The 16,313-nt window shown below is 34.2% G+C and overlaps 1 protein-coding gene across 4 annotated transcripts in view; it reads right to left on the minus strand.

Annotated features, from left to right (window-relative positions):
• Nucleotides 1–16,313, minus strand: part of STXBP5 (syntaxin binding protein 5) — a 167,172-nt gene that overhangs the window by 98,656 nt on the left and 52,203 nt on the right. For all 4 annotated transcript variants that reach the window (XM_082855293.1, XM_082855292.1, XM_082855294.1 and 1 more), the window contains 2 exons: nt 12,576–12,659; nt 4,858–4,981 (listed from right to left, as the gene is read on the minus strand). In XM_082855293.1, coding sequence (XP_082711419.1) covers nt 4,858–4,981; nt 12,576–12,659 — 208 coding nt within the window. The remainder of the gene's footprint in view (nt 1–4,857; nt 4,982–12,575; nt 12,660–16,313) is intronic.

The raw sequence follows: 16,313 nt of genomic DNA on the forward strand, positions 1-16,313 counted from the left end.
AAATGGATTGATTGTACTGATGAATAAGCTCCACGAACTAAATCTTAAAATGTCATTTCCTATAATGGATACCTATTGATTTTGACTATCTACCATCTCCATTTCCTCTGAGAATAATCTGACTTTGGTGAACATGACAATAGCAGAAAAATCTCACGCTGCAACACATCACACGCACATACCCAGGGTTACATGGGAGATCCTCTGGGGCCCTGGGTCAGCAAATCACTTAACCATGATGACTGCTTCAGGGTAAGTACCTGAGCCATGCCAGGACTACCAAAGTTCTTCCCTCCTAAAAAATGAAAACCTATCTGCCGTAGGAGGGAAACAAGCCAAAAGAGAGAGAGAGGGAAGTAGGGCTTACCCACTAGGCTTACCATACAGACATACAGAACTTACAGCCCACCAAGATGAAATGACTTTGCAGAGTCAATAGATGGTACAAATCCTGCTTAATTTCCACACAATCATAAAACTTTACACCTTAAAAATCACCTTGCTCAATCCTTTCATTTTACATACGCTGAAACGAAGTCCCAGAAAACAGTAATTATCTCTACAAAGTATTTCACAGACAGCAGAGCTAGAATTACATCAGATTGTCTGACTGCCAGGGAAATGTTCTTTGATATTCATAAAAACTAGATTAAAGGGAGATATCACTTTTTGTTTGTTTTGGTCAAAAATCATCTGTCGAGTAATTTCAGACACCCAAATAGAGACTTTCTGAAAAAATATGACTATCAACCATCTTGATATGCATAAAATTATACAACTTTATATCAGAAAATTACCTTAAATGAATTCAAATAATTCTCCTTTCTTGGCCATTTTATCATCATTATCTAGATAACTGCTATGCCCCTCAGAATAAGAGTCCACTAACAAACAGCTTTGGCAATGAATGATGCCATCGGAGGGTAAACTGAACATAGCTACCAAATCTGGGGAACTGTCTTATAATTAAATTATAATTCAAGCACCAGGCCGTCATTTCTCAAAGTGTATTCCACGGAACCCTAGACAACCACAAGATGCTCTGTGAACAAAAGATGCTAAAGTCAAATAAGTTTGGGAAAAGCTACATAAAATAAATTAATATATAAACCAACATAAATAATAAATATACAGTTGATCCTTGAACAACATGGGTTTGAGGTGCATGGGCCCACTTATGTGCAAATTTTTTTCAGTAGTAAATACTAGACTACTACAGATGTAGAACCACAGACACCAAGGGTTGACTTTAGGTCATATGCAGATTTTCTACTAGGCAGTAGTGAGCACCTCAACACCCTGCGCTTTTCAAGGGTCAATCGTATATATGTATGTATACATGTGTATACGTACCTTCCCTCTTAGAAATTCATAGTGTACGTTAAAGATTAAGAAGTCTTGTAGTGAAGAAAATGTTCAACTTTAATTCAGCATTTCTAAGACTTCTTTGATCATAACATATTTTTCACCAAATAACTCATTAACATAGGAAAAATTAGTATCGTGAAATACATTTTGGGGAAAACTAATCTAAAAATCTTTTGGTCCTATCCTACCAAGTAAATAAGATATCCAAATTTATATTTACTATAATCGCATATGTATATAGCATGTCAGTTTCCAGGTACTTTCACTTACATTTTGCTTATTTGTTCTAAGGTGTAGAATGGTGCCTATCACATAGTAGAACCAATATTTGTTGAATGAATAAATAAAAGTACAATTAGTTCTAATCAATTATCAAGCTTATTAATTTTTTTTAAGAATAAGATATACTTAACCACTACCTTACATGGTTTAGATATGAAAAAAACCCAAGATTTACCGTAACTGTTAGAAAGTAAGAACAAGAGACCACAACACAAGATAGTAATGAAAAAAAGCCCTAAATTTCAATCCATCAAATCCACAACACAAGATAGTAATGAAAAAAAGCCGTAAATTTCAATCCATCAAAGCAAATATTTAGTATACCAAAAACTGCATACCACAAATATGGTATATGTATATATGGAATATGTGATACCTTGTTACTGTATGAAAAACACATTTTTGTGCTTTAATGTATAAAAATGCACTTAGCTTTGCCACTGAACTCAACTATCAGCATAAATTTAACTTTGGCAGGTATCTACCACATTACTGTTGCTGAAAATAATTCATATTTTATAAAGAAACAGTACTTCTGATGATCTACATTTTTAGGCTCCTATACTGTGCCAACAAACGCCATCCAACTTCCTAACATCTGCCACAGAAAAAAATGTACTTTTACATTTTGTTTGGATTCTAATTTTGAAAAAAACATATTATATCAAATTCTTTGTCTTGTTTGAAAAAAGTAATTTTAACTAGTTACCCTTTTTTGCTAAGATATTACAAACCCTGTAGAAATCTATTTATGCTACTTCTAAAAGTCTGCTCTCAAGGTCTTAAGATTTTAGCATAAAAAAAGTATCAAGATTAAATAGAAAATCACCATTTGGCAACCAATAAGTGATCCATCCAAGAAACAACAACAGATGCTAAAACCAGGGGGTAAAAATTTGATGAGGAATGGTATGTTTACAGAGTCTCAAATATTTCCTCCAAATCAAAACACTTATTGATTACAAGAAAAAATCAAAAACATTTATTAATTTCAAAAGGAAAAAATAACGTTATAATGGAGAGACCTAGTAGACAGAAGCTTAATCAAGGGATCAGAGTATGAGACATCACTAGGACAAATCAAACATAAGCTCCACCTGAGGCTGCAAAAAGAACACATCAATCCTTTTGGGATATTCCTGCTGAAAATGTACAACATGAATCTAAACATGAAAAAACATCAGACAAAACCAAATGGAGGCACATTCTATAAAATAACTGACCTGTAATGTTCAAAATTTATCAGTTAGGAAAGTCAAGAAAAGGCTCAAGAACAGTTCCAGTTTGAATGAGACTAAAGAAACATAACAACTAAATCTATCCTGCATATAGACCCTTTTGATAAATGGCAAAACTTGGTGATATAGGAGAATGTCTTTGTAAGAAACAAATACTGAAATATTTTGGGATGATTGGGCAATATGTTGAAAACTTACTCTCAAATGGTCTGAAAGAAAAAAACCTCTTTGTACTAGACTTACAAAAACAGATAAAAATTTAGATAAACTTAAAACTTTAAAACCAATATTACATATTTCTACCATCTTCAATATTATTTTTATTTCCTTCTGGATTTGAAATTAAAGGTCTTGAAACTACTCATCTACTGTTTTGGTTTTCTGAATTCCTAGGTTCCAGTGGGGCTGGGAGATGCTAAAATGTATGGGAATACTAAGGAGTACCACAAAGATTAGGGACTTCGGCACTAACAGAAGGAAGAACAAAAATATATTAGGGAAAACTGGAACCTACTATCAAAAGGGCTATCTTCTGGAGGCACACATAAATAGACCTGTAGCAAACTTAAAATAAGTGCTTTTCCAGAAGATGACTGCTACCAAAAAGCCATGGTAAAATATATTACAATATGTGGCTAAAAGAATTATTATTTTTACTAGGAAACAAACAAGTCTAAAAATGCATATTGCTACAGAAAGATAAGTTTTTAATTTGACTGTTTATTTTCTACATTGTAATAATTCAGAATGTACCAATTTTTTTAAAAAAGTGGGCATTCATATTTTAAAGCAAACAATGAAACATTAGCAATAACTACAAAAGTACTCTTTTAGTATGCTACCAATTTAAAAAACATTTCCTTTTTATTTCCCTAAATTTGCTGGTTAAGAACCTCTTAGGGTAGAATTGGGAGAATGCAGATTAATAAAGAAATACAAATTCCTAGCCCTCATCCAAAATTCAAACAAGGTCTTCATAATATGTTCATAAGCACCCTAATAAAACCTTCATGGAGGTTCTGTATATATTACTTGTACAGAAAAAAGTTAACAAAGCAAGCTTGAGACCGCTATCCCTAGAAAGGTCGGCTTGTAAGATTAGCTCTCTTGGTTGGCAACTGGTAACTTGGCTTTCAAGACAGCTTCCACCATTCCAAGACTGATAAGGGTGGCACACTATGCTATATTATCTATACAAACAATATGGTTTATGACCAATCTCTGCTTTCCTTCTGAGCATCTAAAATTTTGGTACATGCTAAAGCAGAGGGTACCTGTGGACTGACATCAATACAAACTATGGACTTCTGGGCTCAGGTGAGCTTTGCTGGTAGATAACGTTTCACACATGTGGTAATAACTCATTGCTAGAGGAATTAAGCATGTCCTGTGTGACTCCACTGGGAGAAGACTGTTGGAAGCTTCAACCTGGCTTCCTCCAGACTTCACCCCGTGTGCCTTTTCCCTGTACTGATTTTGCTTTGCATCCTTTTGCTGAGTCCTATGAGTCTTCCTAGTGAATCAAACTTGGGGTCATTTTGGGGACTCTGAAAACAATACTTTAATGTATAAAATTACCTTCTTAGAGTTCCAAGTGTTTCAGTACATATTATATATACATTAGCAACTTGCAATTGATAACTTTAAGATGACAACAGTTTAAAGTAAGTCCTACATCACTCACAAAATTATCTACTTTTTGGACTACTGGAGAAAAGAATACTCAGAAGATTATGTAACTTCATTTTCTCAAAGCTCATATTTGCAATTTCAACCGCAAATATAGTTATTTGAGATTTTATTTACCTGGTTGTTACAAATTATTTCTATATGTATAAATATTTAAAATTCAGAATGAAAGAAAACCCATCCCTAACATCAAAAACAAACAAACAAATCCAAATGCAAACTCAAAACAGTTTACTCTGCATCACAATTTAGGTGGTATTTAAAAGGGATACATTCTTACCATGTGGAGTTATCGTCTGTACAGGCTTAGCAGGGGATCTCACATTCCATATAGTCAAAGTGCCATCTGAATGACTGCAAATAAATTGTTTTCCTTCATGATGCCAAGCAACAGAGTGGATAGCCTATAGAAGAGGGGTAAAGAATTCCATTTTTAAAAACAAAATTTTATTTAAACACCAAGTTATTCATAATTAATTTTTCATTTTAAGCTTTTTCTTATTTCCCAAGCTAACGTCAATAATGTTAATCTTAAATTCCCATAACTCAGTCCTCCTGTCATTATGAGATTTAATTTGGTTCTGACACTATTTTAATGATTTTTACTTTATTTACTCCTTAAGTGAGCGTAAGGATAATATGATAGTGATATATGTATTATTGACAAGTTCAGGAAAACAAAATGTATTCTTACAATAAACTATAACTAAACATAAATTACCAAGCAATTATAATGAATATTCCATTGGAAAAACTAGTTGCGTTGACAGATGAAAACAAATTTTAGAAATTAACTAAAATTTTAGAATTTTTAGACAAAAATGTACATTTGGAATTAAGGTCAATTAAAAATACCTCAGACTGAGCTTTAAGACAGGTTACCCATTTCTCACAGTAATTATTAAGGTGACTTTTAAAATCTGAAATTTATTTTATATGTCTGAGCCACTTAAAAACTATCTGAAAAACATTTTTTTAAGTTTTAAACTTTTAAATTTATTTATTTAAAATTTATTTATTTATCTTTTTTAAAAAATTAAAATTTTTATAAAATTTTTAAAGGTTACTTTCCATTCAGTTATTACAAGATATTGGCTATATTCCCTGTGTTGTACAACGTTATACAATACATCCTTCAGCCTATCTTACACCCAACAGTTTATGCCTCCCACTCCCTGACCCCTAGATTGCCCCTCCCCAACCTCCCCACTGATAACCAGAAGTTTGTTCTCTATCTGTGAGTCTGCTTCTTATTTGTTATATTCACTAGTTTGCTGTATCTTTTAGATTCCACATATAAGTGATATAATACAGTATTTGTCTTTCTCTGTCTGACTCATTTCACTTTGCATAATGCCCTCAAAGTCTATCCATGTTGCTGCAAATGACAAAATTCCATTCTTTTTTTATGGCTGAGTAGTATTCCATTGTATATATACACCGTATTTTCTTTATCCATTCACCTCTTGATGGGCACTTTGGTTGCTTCCACATCTTGGCAATTGCTATGAACATTGGGGTGCATATATCTTCTAAGGAAACAATCCCATTTACCATTATATCAAAAAGAATAAAATACCCATGAATAAACCTACCTAAGGAGGCAAAACGTCTGTATTATGAAAACTATAAGATGCTGATGAAAGAAATTGAAGATGACACAAATAAAAAGATATACTGTGTTCTTGAATTGGAGGAATCAATATTGTTAAAATGATCATACTACCAAGGCAATCTACAGATTCAATGCAATCCTTATCAAAATACCAATGGCATTTTTCATAGAACTAGAACAAATAATTTTAAAATTTATATGGAAACACAGAAGACCTTGAATAGCCAAAATGATCTTAAGAAGAACAGCTGGAGGAATCATATTCCCTGACTTCAGACTATACTACAAAGCTACAGTCATCAAAACAGTATGGTACTGGCACAAAACAGACACATAGCTCAATGAAACTGGATAGAGAGCCTAGAATTAAATCCATGCACTTATGGTCGATTAATCTATGAAAAAGGAGGCAAGAATGTACAATGGAGAAAAGACAGTCTCTTCAGTAAGTGATGCTGGGAAAACTGGACAGCTACACGTATGGTTTGGCCAACCCAATAAAAGAATGAAATTAGAACATTCTCCAACACCATATACAAAAATAAATTCAAAATGGATTAAAGATCTAAATGAAAGACTGGATACTATAAAACTCCTCGAGGAAAACATAGTCATAATACTCTTCAACATAAACTGCAGCAATATTTTGTTTGGATCCATCTCCTAAAGTAAAGGAAATAATAGCAAAAATAAACAAATGGGAACTAATTCAACTTAAGGTTTTTCTACAGCAAAGGAAACCATCGACAAAATAAAAAGACATCCTACTGAACGCGAGAAAAATATCTGCAAATGATATGACTGGTAAGGGATTAATATCCCACATATTTAAACAGCTCATACAACTCAACATCAAAGAAATAAACAACCTGATTACAAAATGGGCAGAAGAACTCAATAGACATTCTTCCATAGAGGAAATGGAGATGGCCAACAGGCACATGAAAAGATGCTCAACATGGTTAATCATCAAGGAAACGCAAATCAAAACTACAATGAGATATCACCTCACACCTGTCAGAATGGCTATCATCAAAAGAACACAAATAACAAATGTTGGCGAGGATGTGGAGAAAAGGGAACCTTCATACACTGTCGTTGGGAATGTAAATTGGTGCAGCCACTGTGAAAAACAGTATGGAGGGTTCTCAAAAACCTAAAATAGAGTTACCATATGATCCAGCAATTCCACTCCTGGGTATATATCCAAAAAAAAACAAAAACATTAATTCGAAAAGATACATGCCCCCCAATGTTCATGAAAAATATTTTTATATGACCAAAGTTTGCTACCCTTCAAATTTTTGTTCTGATTATTTAAATTTTGTCTGTAAAAAATTTAAAAAGTCACTCTCCTACGTTCTCTTTAAATTACTTCTTTTTTATTCAAGTTGATACACTTCTTGTTCTTAATGGTCAACAGAATCTAAAAGCTATCCTACTAGAATGTGTTGAACTGCCAAGTGCAGCCCAAAAACCATGTAACTGGAAGTTAAGAGTTTTACTTACATACAAAGTCATCATTTAGTATCATCATTCAATGTCCATTTATTTGGGTTCCTCATATGCTTATACATTTAAGTTAAATAAAATAATTTAATGTTTATGGATCACATTTTAAAATTTAAATGATGATAGACAATCAACTGTATTTTTATTTATTTATTTATTTTATAAATTTATTTATTTATTTTTATTTTTGGCTGCGTTGGGTCTTTGTTGCTGCACATGGGCTTTCTCTCTAGTTGCGGCAACAGGGGGCTACTCTTTGTTGAGGTGCATGGGCTTCTCATTGCGATGGCTTCTCTTTGTTGTGGAGCATGGGCTATAGGCACACGGGCTTCAGTAGCTGTGGCATGTGGGGCTTAATAATTGTGGCTCACAGGCTCTAGAGCTCAGGCTCAGTAGTTGTGGCACACGGGCTTAGTTGCTCCGCGGCATGTGGGATCTTCCCAGACCAGGGCTCTAACCCGTGTCCCCTGCATTGGCAGGCGGATTCTTAACCACCGTGCCACCAGGGAAGTCCCTCAGTTGTATTTTTAAATGCCAATATTTAATACAATGTTTTAGGGTCAAAGTATCTCTAACAAAATTCTAAATAAAATCTTAAAATAGTAATAAACTTATTCCAAAACATACACATGACATTCCATAAACTCAATCTTAGAATAAGCAATTTCTTGGACTTCCCAGAAGTCCATGGTGCAGTGGTTAAGAATCCACCTGCCAATGCAGGGGACATGAGTTCAATCCCTGGTCCAGGAAGATCCCACACGCTGTGAAGCAACTAAGCCCATGTACCACAACTACTGAGCCTGCACTCTAGAGCCTGTGAGCCACAACTACTGAGCCTGCATGCCACAACTACTGAAGCCTGCACACCTAGAGCCTGTGCTCCGCAACAAGAGTAGCCACTGCAATGAGAAGCCCGTGCAATGCAACAAAGAATAGCCCCTGCTCATTGCAACTAGAGAAAGCCCGCACACAGCAATGAAGACCCAAAGCAGCCATAAATGAATAAATATATTTATTTGTTTAAAAAAAGTTAAAATAAGCAACTTCTTAGTCGCCTTAATAGATGAAATTATTTCTGTAAAATATAAGTAATGTTAAGAAGCTATACACAAAGCTACTTAAATATATTTTTTTTAAAGTGATAAAAGAAGTACAAGAGAGGTTTACAGTGTCATCTGGAACTTATAAATAAAAACATTCTAATCTTATCATATATAAAAATGTGTAACATATACATAAGTATATATATTATATAAAGAGAACTAATATTTCTACTTTGCTAAAGAAAACAATATACATCTTTGTTTAAGAGTACCTTTTATTTTTAAGATATTAAATTATTAAGCATTCCAAAAATAAATACTAGCTAATTACAGGGACCAATAGCTCATAATATTTTGGATAACAGAGAGAAACAGGTAACAGAAAATACCCTACAAAAAGAAATAGCCAAATGTGAACTTTTAAATACAACAAACATGCACAACTTTTCCCATTATTTCTGCAATGTTTAAAGTACAAATACAACTTGATAAAAGATTTCTTTTTTCCTAATAGTCTAATACCATTACTTGTAATACTACATATGTGCTACCCAAGTGTGTATATATATATATATATATATATATGTAAACATAAATGTCAATAATGTATATATAGTATAGTAAACTTTATGCTACAGTAATGTATATACTATGTAAGTATAGTGTAAGTATATGTATACTGTGTAGTTGACTCTTGAACAACACGGGTTTGAATCATGCAGGTCCACTTATATGCAGACTTTTTTTTTTTTTTTTTTTTTTTGCGGTAGGCGGGCCTCTCACTGTTGTGGCCTCTCCTGTTGCGGAGCACAGGCTCCGGATGCGCAGGTTCAGCGGCCATGGCTCACGGGCCCAGCCGCTCCACGGCATGTGGGATCCTCCCGGACCGGGGCACGAACCCGTGTCCCGTGCATCCGCAGGCGGACTCTCAACCACTGCGCTACCAGGGAAGCCCAGCTTCTACTTTTAAGCAACTGAAATATGACATGCTTTTGTGTAGTTTTCTTCATGTTTCTTCTGCTTGGAGTTCATTGAACTTCTAAGATATCTGTATATTCTAGAAGTTTATAGGGTTTAAAGTCTTCATCAAATTTGGGAAACTTTGGGTCATTAGTTCTTCAAATATGTTTTCTGTCCACATGCTCCCTTCTGAGACTCCTACTACACATATATTAGTCTTCTTGAAGTTGTACCACAGTTCACTGATGTTCTGCTCATTCTTTGCTCATCTTTCATATTGAGTAATTTCTATGTGTGCTATGTGTGCTATGTGTCTTCAAGTTAATCAAGCTTTTCTTCTGCAATATCAAATCTTCTGGTAAACCCATCCAGAGAAAATTTTTCATCTTAGACATTTTTCATCTCTAGAAATTACACTTGTGTTTTTGAAGTCTTGCATGTCTTTCCTCAACATTTTCATGCTTTCATTTACCTTTTAGGGCATATGGAGTCTGTTCAATATTTGTTTTATTATCCTTGTCTACTAATTATACCATCAGTATCATTTCTGAGTCTGTTTCTATTGACTGTGTTTTATTCTCCTTTTGCATTATATTTCCTGCTTCTTTGCATGCCTCATAGATTTTTATCTGGATGCTGATCATTGTGAAATTTATGATGGGTTGTTATACTCTTTTAAAGATTTTTGAGCCTTTTTTCTGGGATGCAGTTAAAAATACTGCTTGGAAACAGCTTAGACTTTTTAAGGCTTGCTTTTAAGCTCTGTTAGGCTAGCTGAGCCAGGCTGTAATGCAGGGCTAGTTTGGCCCCACTACTGAGGCAGTACCTTTCTCAGCACTCTTCCTGATGCCCTGTCTACTACAAGCTTTCTCCATTCTGCTGGGAATGTGAACTACTCTCAGTCCTCTGTGTGCTATGAGAATTGTTCTACCTACTCCTTTCCAGTGGATCTTTTCCAAGCCTCACACCCATGCAGTAATCAGTATTCAGCTGAAGACGCAGGGTGAAGGGCTCCTTGCGAACTTTTAAAACTATCTCTAGGCAGTTCTCTACTCTTTGTTACCTTGTCTTATAAGCTATGGATATCTTCCCCAATTTCCCAAATCTGCCTCCTCAACTCAGGGAGACTGTTGGGCTTATTAAATTAGGTTCCCCCCTTCCCCCCTTCATGGGCTGAGACCTGGAAGATCTCTCCAGGTCATAAGCTAAGGCAATTGAAGGGCTCACCTTGTTTCCCCTCTCTAAGGAATCCCGGTTCTACGCTACCTGCTAATTTCTAAAAACTGTTCTTTCATGTATTTTTCCAGTGTATTTAAGGTGAGATGGTAAATTCCCTGTGACTCCATAGTGGCTAAAGCCAAGATAACTATTTAAATGGCAAAAGCAAAACAAAAAAAAGTCAGTTTTTCGAATGTGCTTTCATTTTGACATAGGAAACAGTTCTACAGGCCAAATCTTCCAGAGAAATGACAAGAACTCTTTATTAAAAGTATTCTTTTAAAATAATTTCAAGATCTTGATTGGTGAACCACAGAATACTTACTAACTAAAAAGCTTTAAATACAAAAAGTATACAGCTATGAAAGCAAAGGAAATTCTTTTAGTCAAGCTTAAAAGATAATACGCAGACATTTACAAAGTATTCCAAGTATTGCTACAGTTGCTCAAGGTAGTCTGCTTGAGTAACTGAAAGCATCGATATGAACACATGACATATTTCTCAAAAACAAGCAAACAAAACCACTTACACAGTTCCTAGATCTATTCACTGAATTGGAAATTGTGAACACTCCTGGTACCCAAATTAGGGTCACTAGATACCATTTCACACCGAAAGAAGCCAGTTTCATGGAAAAAGATATTATAAATTTGGGACAGAAATATACAAGATTAATAGGTATACTTTGTTATAACAGATGGCAAGGAAGCTATCTAAGAGTATTATCACCAGAGGACTCGGGAAACAACTGGAAGAGATTCACTGACCAAAGATGGGACAATTTGAAAATCAATAAGGATAATAACTTCAGTGTACTGAAGCATATGAAATACATTTAAATCTTTGAGTACATAGTGAAACAGAAAACAAGAACAAATTACCCGTCATTAAGATTACTAGAGAACAACCCCTTTAGAGTAAATACTGAAATAAAAAGAATCAAGCATTTATCCTGCCTTTCCTATCTGAACTGTCCTACTATATAACCAAAAGAGTAGACAAGAAGTTTCTCTTTACTGAAGTGTCCCACATAATAGAGAAGGAATTATAAAATTAGAACTTCCCTTTTTGCAACAACTACGCACTAATAGATCTAGGCCTCGAACATCACTGGCTGCTAATATCACAAACAGACGCTAATATTCAACCTGGTAGAAGAACATCAGCATCATCTATGAAATAGTCCTGCTAAAAATGAAACTAAATATGATCATGCCTCAGTAAACCATCCAATTTATAGGAAGTCTGAGGGCAAAAAAAGACAAAATCGATCAATCACAGTCTTTATTTGGATCCTAAAGCAAGCAAACTATAAATATTTACAGCATACTATCACTTGTATAAAATTTTAAAATAGCATACTTTATTAATTTGTTTGTAAATGCAGAAAATATCTCTGGAAGAATACATGAGAAACTAACATTGCGATGTGAGGTAAGGGAACTGGATGGCCAAATGATAGGAGTTGCGAGATTTTTTTTTTCTATCTTTTGACCTATTTTAATATATTATTTCATATATATGCAAAAACTGTGTGTTATTGCAATTAAAAAGGTTGCCTAAAAAATCACTAATTAAGTTCTTAGAGAAGCCATCCTGAGCTAGAGAGATGACAACAGCTTTTGGTTAGCAAAAATAGTTATTACCTCATCGTAGGTGTATCTGTAGTCTGCTTTCTTTGATTTGAGGTCCCATAACACTACTGTTCCAGATTCAAAGCCAATCAAAAGCTGTAATAAAAGAAAATGCCACATTACCTAGGAATGACATGAATCATATGAAACATTTATTTGCTGATAATAAAGATAATTATTATCATTCATATGCTTAAGGTATGAAATTATAATATAATTAAACATCTGCATTGCTAATTACTAATCTCATGGATGACATATGGGAATACTGCATTGCATATTTATATGCCTTTGATCATTAGGGATTCAACATATATCATACAACTGATTATTGAAAATGAAACAGTACCATTTTGAAGTCCAGAGGGTATATTTTCATTAATTAATGTAAGTCACCAATAAAAATTAACATTTTCATGTGCTTTAAAGTTTACAGACTTTGCTAATTCAACACCTTATCAGGCAATCTCATTTACTCATCTATATATTGATTAGTTCCAAATTATATCTAGCCTGGACCTCTCTCATGAGATTCAGACTTATAATTCCAGTGGCCACATGTTCACATATTTATTCCACAAGAACCTCAAAATAAATGTGTCCAAAGTGAATTCATTATTTTCTTCCCTACCTTCCTTTTCTGGTATTCCCTATTGCAGTGTCTCTCTCAGCATTCTTTTTTTTTTTAATATTCATTAAGTCGCTCAGGCAAAAACCTTGGAGTCATCATTAACTCTAGTCTCTCCCCTACCAGGTAAAATCATCAAGTAATTTAAAAAGTACACTCTAATATCTCTCTAATTTACTTTCCTCCACCTCCAATGTCTCTCTCTTGGTTCAAGATACAAAAATCTCTTCTCTAGTCTCTGGTCTCTCTGACTCTCCAGTCTTGGCCCTTTTTTTTAACCCATTCCATATTGTAGCTAGGGTGATAGTTCTAAAATGCAAATCTGATCATGTAATGTAGCTTTTTGTTTAAAACTTTTTAATGCCTTACCATTATTTTTAGATCAAGTCCAAACTGAATAATCTGACCTACAAGATACATCATGGTCTGGCCTCTGCTCACCTCCCCAGCTTCATCCTTTTCCACATCCCTCTTACCCAATACATTCCATTATATCTTTCAGGTCATGCTCTCTCTTACCTTTACGCCTTTGCCCATGCTGTCACCCTAACTGGGCCACTCCATTCAAATGCCATCCTTTTTGCTGGACTAATCCTACTAATCCTTCATGTCATTTTAGCTATCACTTCTTCCTGAAAGTCTTCCTTGACCTACCAAATGTAAGCCAATGTCCTTCCTATGTGCTCCAACAGCAACCTGTACATTTTTTAACCTGAAGGGTCACTAGACAATAAAATAATGTCTTTTTCCTTATCTGAATTCTCTTGCAAACTGAAACACTGGTCTATTTAAGCAAGAACTGGTTTTACCTTGTTTACTACTATACGTCTAACATAAGACAGAGAGCCTGATATGTTGTAGGTACTTTTTTTGTGAATGAATACATTTTTTGTGAATGAATAAGTTCCGGAATGAAATACATCTTCTTGCCTCACAAACTCTCTACTGTTTACCACTTCCTGCACTGGCATTTTCCAAATCTCAGTATTCCCCCTGCTTGAAACCTTCTCCTTTTTTAATTCACTTTTATTCACTTTTTATTCACTTTTAAGCATTTAGTGTTGCTTCCTTGGGTAAGCCTACTCAATTCCTCTGGACAGACGGAGATGCTTCTTCTCTTACACAAGTAAATGAATTTTCATCTATATGTCTCTAGTATCTAATATACTGCCTAATGCATAGTAGCTATTCAATAAATATTTGTTTAATAAATACATGAATGATTGGTAGCTAGCCAATAACTGTTCATATGATCTGGAGATATGAACAAATTTGGGGACAGACCCAGTAACTTTAACTAAATTGCAACTTAGTGGATTTCAGACTACGGGGACATTTGGAAGAATGAGTCATTGAAACTAACAAAATAGATTTTCCCACCTTGGTAGGAAGTACACTTAATTTTCCTAACATAAACTCTTCTTTCTTCGGCAATCTGAAATACATACTCTTTCTGGAAAAAAAAACAAAACTGGTATTTGTTTCCTTTACCTTTTTCTAGTCCTTCTAAATATCTTGGACATGTATATGGCATTTTCTGATGGGGGAAGTAAGAGAGGAACTTCAGGAATAAGGAAAGAGATGGAAAAATATAAAATTTAAGAATTGATATACAGTATAAACAATACTGGATTGCTTAGGACACAGGTAACTTAAGCTCTAGCCTTAGATCTGCCACTTAGTAGCTATGTAACTTAAAAAAAAAAATTTTACCCATCCAGATCTTAATAACATAAGAGGGTTAAAGTAAACTTTAACCTCTCTAGCCAGCTGTATCTTCCTAAGAATGTTAGAAATCTGTGCCAATAAGTTAAACTTTAATCCCTACAATCTCCTAAATATTAAAAAATAGAAGAACTAACTGAAGGATGTGGTACTTATAAATAGAAAATTGCACAACTAAGGTGCTAATAAATTTGGAAGTGAGAGAAAGCATTTTATGTTATGATTATCAGGAAAGGTATCATGAAAGATATGTATTTAATCTGAGCCTCAAGATGTGAGTAGGAATTCAGCAGAGAAAGAACAGTGGGAAAGAATTCCAAACAGAGGGACTTATATAAATAAGGGATGGAGATAGTAAAGAGCAGCTCACATTTGGGCAACAATAACTATTTGCTTCAGCATAGCATTCAGGTAAAGATGTTCTCAAAGACAATGAAACCTAGGGCTATGTTTTAAGGAAGCATTGTTTTGCTTGTTAGATACTGCAGAACCACTGAAAGCTTTTGAACAGGAAAGCAATAAGATTAAAATGGCACTCTAGGAAGATTGATCTGGAAATGACTCAAGAATGGGTTGGAATGCCTTGAACTGCAGTGGTCATAAGGAGATTGAATAGAAAAGACACTGCAATGGAAGGACTGAAATGACTTACTGACTGATTCAACATAGAAGAAAGGGAAGTTTTCAATTCTTCCACCAGGTCTCCCACTCAAAGACTGGCTTTTAGACAATTATCTTATACCAAAAATAAGTAAGTAAAGTGAAGATATAGGTTACTGTAACTTGCTTCATGTAGTTTCTCTCAAACCATACAATTGTATGATATAGGCTAGCTCTAAACAGTACCGCTATCCTTTTGTTTTCCCAGTATTAACAGAACAGTGTTAACACAACATATAGGCTCTACCACTCTCACTAACTGAGAAAAGGAAAAACCCGAATAAACATCACAAAATCCAGAACTTTCATTTCACTGATTTCTGATAGTGATTAATTTTCTGGTACTGATGTAGATTAATTTTCATGAAATTTTGTAAGTAGAAAAAATATCATTAAATAGAACTACTGAGAGATTGGTTTGAATTAGGAAGTAGAGATTCATGGAAAATAAAATTTTATTATTATTCAGAGTACTAATGAACCTAAATTAACAATAGCTAGGTAATGACTGCATGAAACTGGTTTCAAGTATAAAAAAATTAAGTATTATTTTTAAAAAGTCTATATTGATCTGAGCTATTTATGGAGAAAAATTTAGGGGAGAGAGATACAGAGACAACTCTAACATAAGATGTTATGTGATAAGTGCTATAAAAATTGTTTAACTAGTGTAAAAAAGAATTCAAGACCAAAAGAAAATGGTTTTTGTCAGGATTATCAGAAAATAAGGGGAATTA

Source organism: Leucopleurus acutus, assembly GCF_964270905.1.
Source record: "Leucopleurus acutus genome assembly, chromosome: 15".
NCBI lineage: Eukaryota > Metazoa > Chordata > Mammalia > Artiodactyla > Delphinidae > Leucopleurus > Leucopleurus acutus.